The 2502-nt window shown below is 29.8% G+C and overlaps 1 protein-coding gene across 1 annotated transcript in view; it reads left to right on the forward strand.

Annotated features, from left to right (window-relative positions):
- The first annotated feature begins 1509 nt into the window (after window positions 1-1509).
- Window positions 1510-2502, forward strand: part of LOC111089338 — a 40272-nt gene continuing 39279 nt past the window's right edge. The window contains exon 1 of the mRNA XM_022401659.1: window positions 1510-1709. Coding sequence (XP_022257367.1) covers window positions 1539-1709 — 171 coding nt within the window. The 5' untranslated portion in view covers window positions 1510-1538. The remainder of the gene's footprint in view (window positions 1710-2502) is intronic.

Here is a 2502-nt window from a genome sequence, read left to right on the forward strand (position 1 = left end):
GGGGCAACTTAAGGTAAGCCAGATAGCCTCGTCTTTAAAATAATTTGCCTTTTTTTACTGAAGAACAGTTTTTTTTTAAATCACAAATTGCTGAGAAGGTCAGTGACCTATTATAAGATTACTAGGACTTCTAAGTAAGATCTCGATTGTAGTTGCATAAAATAAAATATTTTACAAAAGTTAAAAAAATAAATAAATTACTGGAATATAAAAAGTGCAATATTTTGCAATTAAACATTTGAAAGAAAAATAAAGAGAAAAACGATTAAGCTATTTTACATATTATACAGTGTGGTCCAAAAATTAGTTACTTCAAAGCTGTATACCAATTCTGCTTAATTTTTGATACGTTTTCGTAAAACGCTCAAGTGTACGAAAACAATACATAAGCACAGCATGCAGAATGGCAAAGAAACAATGAGTTTTGATGCTAAAAGTCACATATTATCTACACAGAAGAGACTTAGTATAAGTTCAAGTTAACTTTTGGACCAATCTGTATTTTGCTTCGTCTATTTTTCCAACAAAAACAAACCTGAAATAGTTTTAATTATCAAGGATATTATGTTAAAAAAACATGTCAGTTTGGCTATGTATACCACTAATAATAATAATAATAATAATAGGTGGTTTTTATAATTAAAACATAACAAATGACAAAACTGACTGTGCATAAAAATAATTTAGTGATAATTAATTCCATCTTCAGAACTTCTATTCTGACAAGTGTGTCAGAAGGAAATTTGGTCAAATATTTCAATGTTAGTAATTGATAGGTAAGCGAAATTAACTTACGTATAGTAAAATATAAGCACTGGCTACACAGTCTTTCCAGTGATAAAGAAACATATTTTGGTACATAAATAAGAGATTCTATAAGTTAGAATTTGTTTGTTTTTAATTATGCACAAACGTACACAAGGATTATCTGTACTCTGCCCACCACGGGTATCGAAACCCGGTTGCTAGCGTTGTAAGTCCGCAGACATGCCGCTGTGCCACTGGGGGGCCTATAAGTTAGAATTTTTTCTGACGTGACGAATCATAAAATCCCAATAAACCCTCAAGTAACTTAATTATATGGGAATTTTAGTGAGCGAATATTTATGGTTACGAATAAAAGTGAGCTGTTTATAAAGGTTTTGTCATCAACAACTATTTTAAATGAATTGTATCCAATTGATGTCTCGAAAATTATCGTCTCGAGTTTTTGAAAATTTTTGTTTAAAGCAATTCATTTAGTAGTTTTAAAACAGTTTTAGGCAAATGCAACCAGAATAAAAATAAAAATACGTTTTACAATACCAGTTCTTTTTTTACATAAAAATAATTATTTTTTAAAATATATGCACTATAAAACAGAAAATCATAATGCCAAATATGCGCACTAGATGGCACTTTTAAAAAGCAGCACGTGATACTGTGTGATCAAAACGTGCGGCAAGAGTTGCGATTAAGACAGAGTGAAGAAGAGAGAGTAACAATTCTAGAACGTTTTCTAGGAAAACGCATTTTTCTAATAAATTAAAGAATAAAACATGATCTCCTTATCAACGTTAGACGAGGTACGCTTTAAAGACAGAAAAGAAAATTACATCTCGGTCCTACCTGTTTCTGTAGAATTTGGCAAACTACATAGAGAGGAGAAAAATTATCGAAACCCCAGCGGCTGGAAAAAACATACGACATGTAGATTAAATGAAGATCAGGTAGGCATTATGTTCATTCTCGTAACTTGTTTGATCAAATAACTAAATAAAAAATTATATATATATATATTAATTTACCTCTCCAATAAGTTTTCAATAGTAATTAAACATTTGTCTATATAAAAATATATATCGATATAATAAAACACGAGACTCTAAAACTTAGATTTTTATATTGATACGATAAATCTGAAAATCAAAATGAGCTCTCTTGTAACTTTCCATGTATAAATACTACACACACACACGTGATTAATTAATAGCAAGTTTATTCCTGTTTTATACATCCCTAGTGATATTAAGAGGTAGAGCTTTAAATTACTGACAGAAGAATTGCTTTGAAAAATAAAAACATTGAGTTGAGTTAGTTTCTGAAACTTATGCTTATAATATTCATAATTATATTAGAATAGCCAAAATTGAACAATAATAAACAATAACTCAACAGTTCTTTTTTACATTGTGTCATCAGGTTAGTTTTGTATAAAAATCTTTGTAAGCTAATGACAAAAACTAATTATATACATATATAGAGTGTGCTCTATCTACAACTTTATGTCCCTCACATAATCTCTGGGGGTGGTTATTTGATTACAGAAGTAAACATATATAAGCACAGAACGACATGAGCGCTTTCAAACATAGGTTGCACACGCGTCTATCTGTTGGCCATTCTAAACATATGCCGCAGGGCTGTCATCTAGTGACTGATGAAAAATAACTACATATCAAGTTAAAATCATAAATAATTTCGACGTTAAACTGGTATACAATTTAAAACATTTTATTTAGG

This window comes from Limulus polyphemus, unplaced genomic scaffold (assembly GCF_000517525.1).
Source record: "Limulus polyphemus unplaced genomic scaffold, Limulus_polyphemus-2.1.2 Scaffold5943, whole genome shotgun sequence".
In the NCBI taxonomy this organism is placed as follows: domain Eukaryota; kingdom Metazoa; phylum Arthropoda; class Merostomata; order Xiphosura; family Limulidae; genus Limulus; species Limulus polyphemus.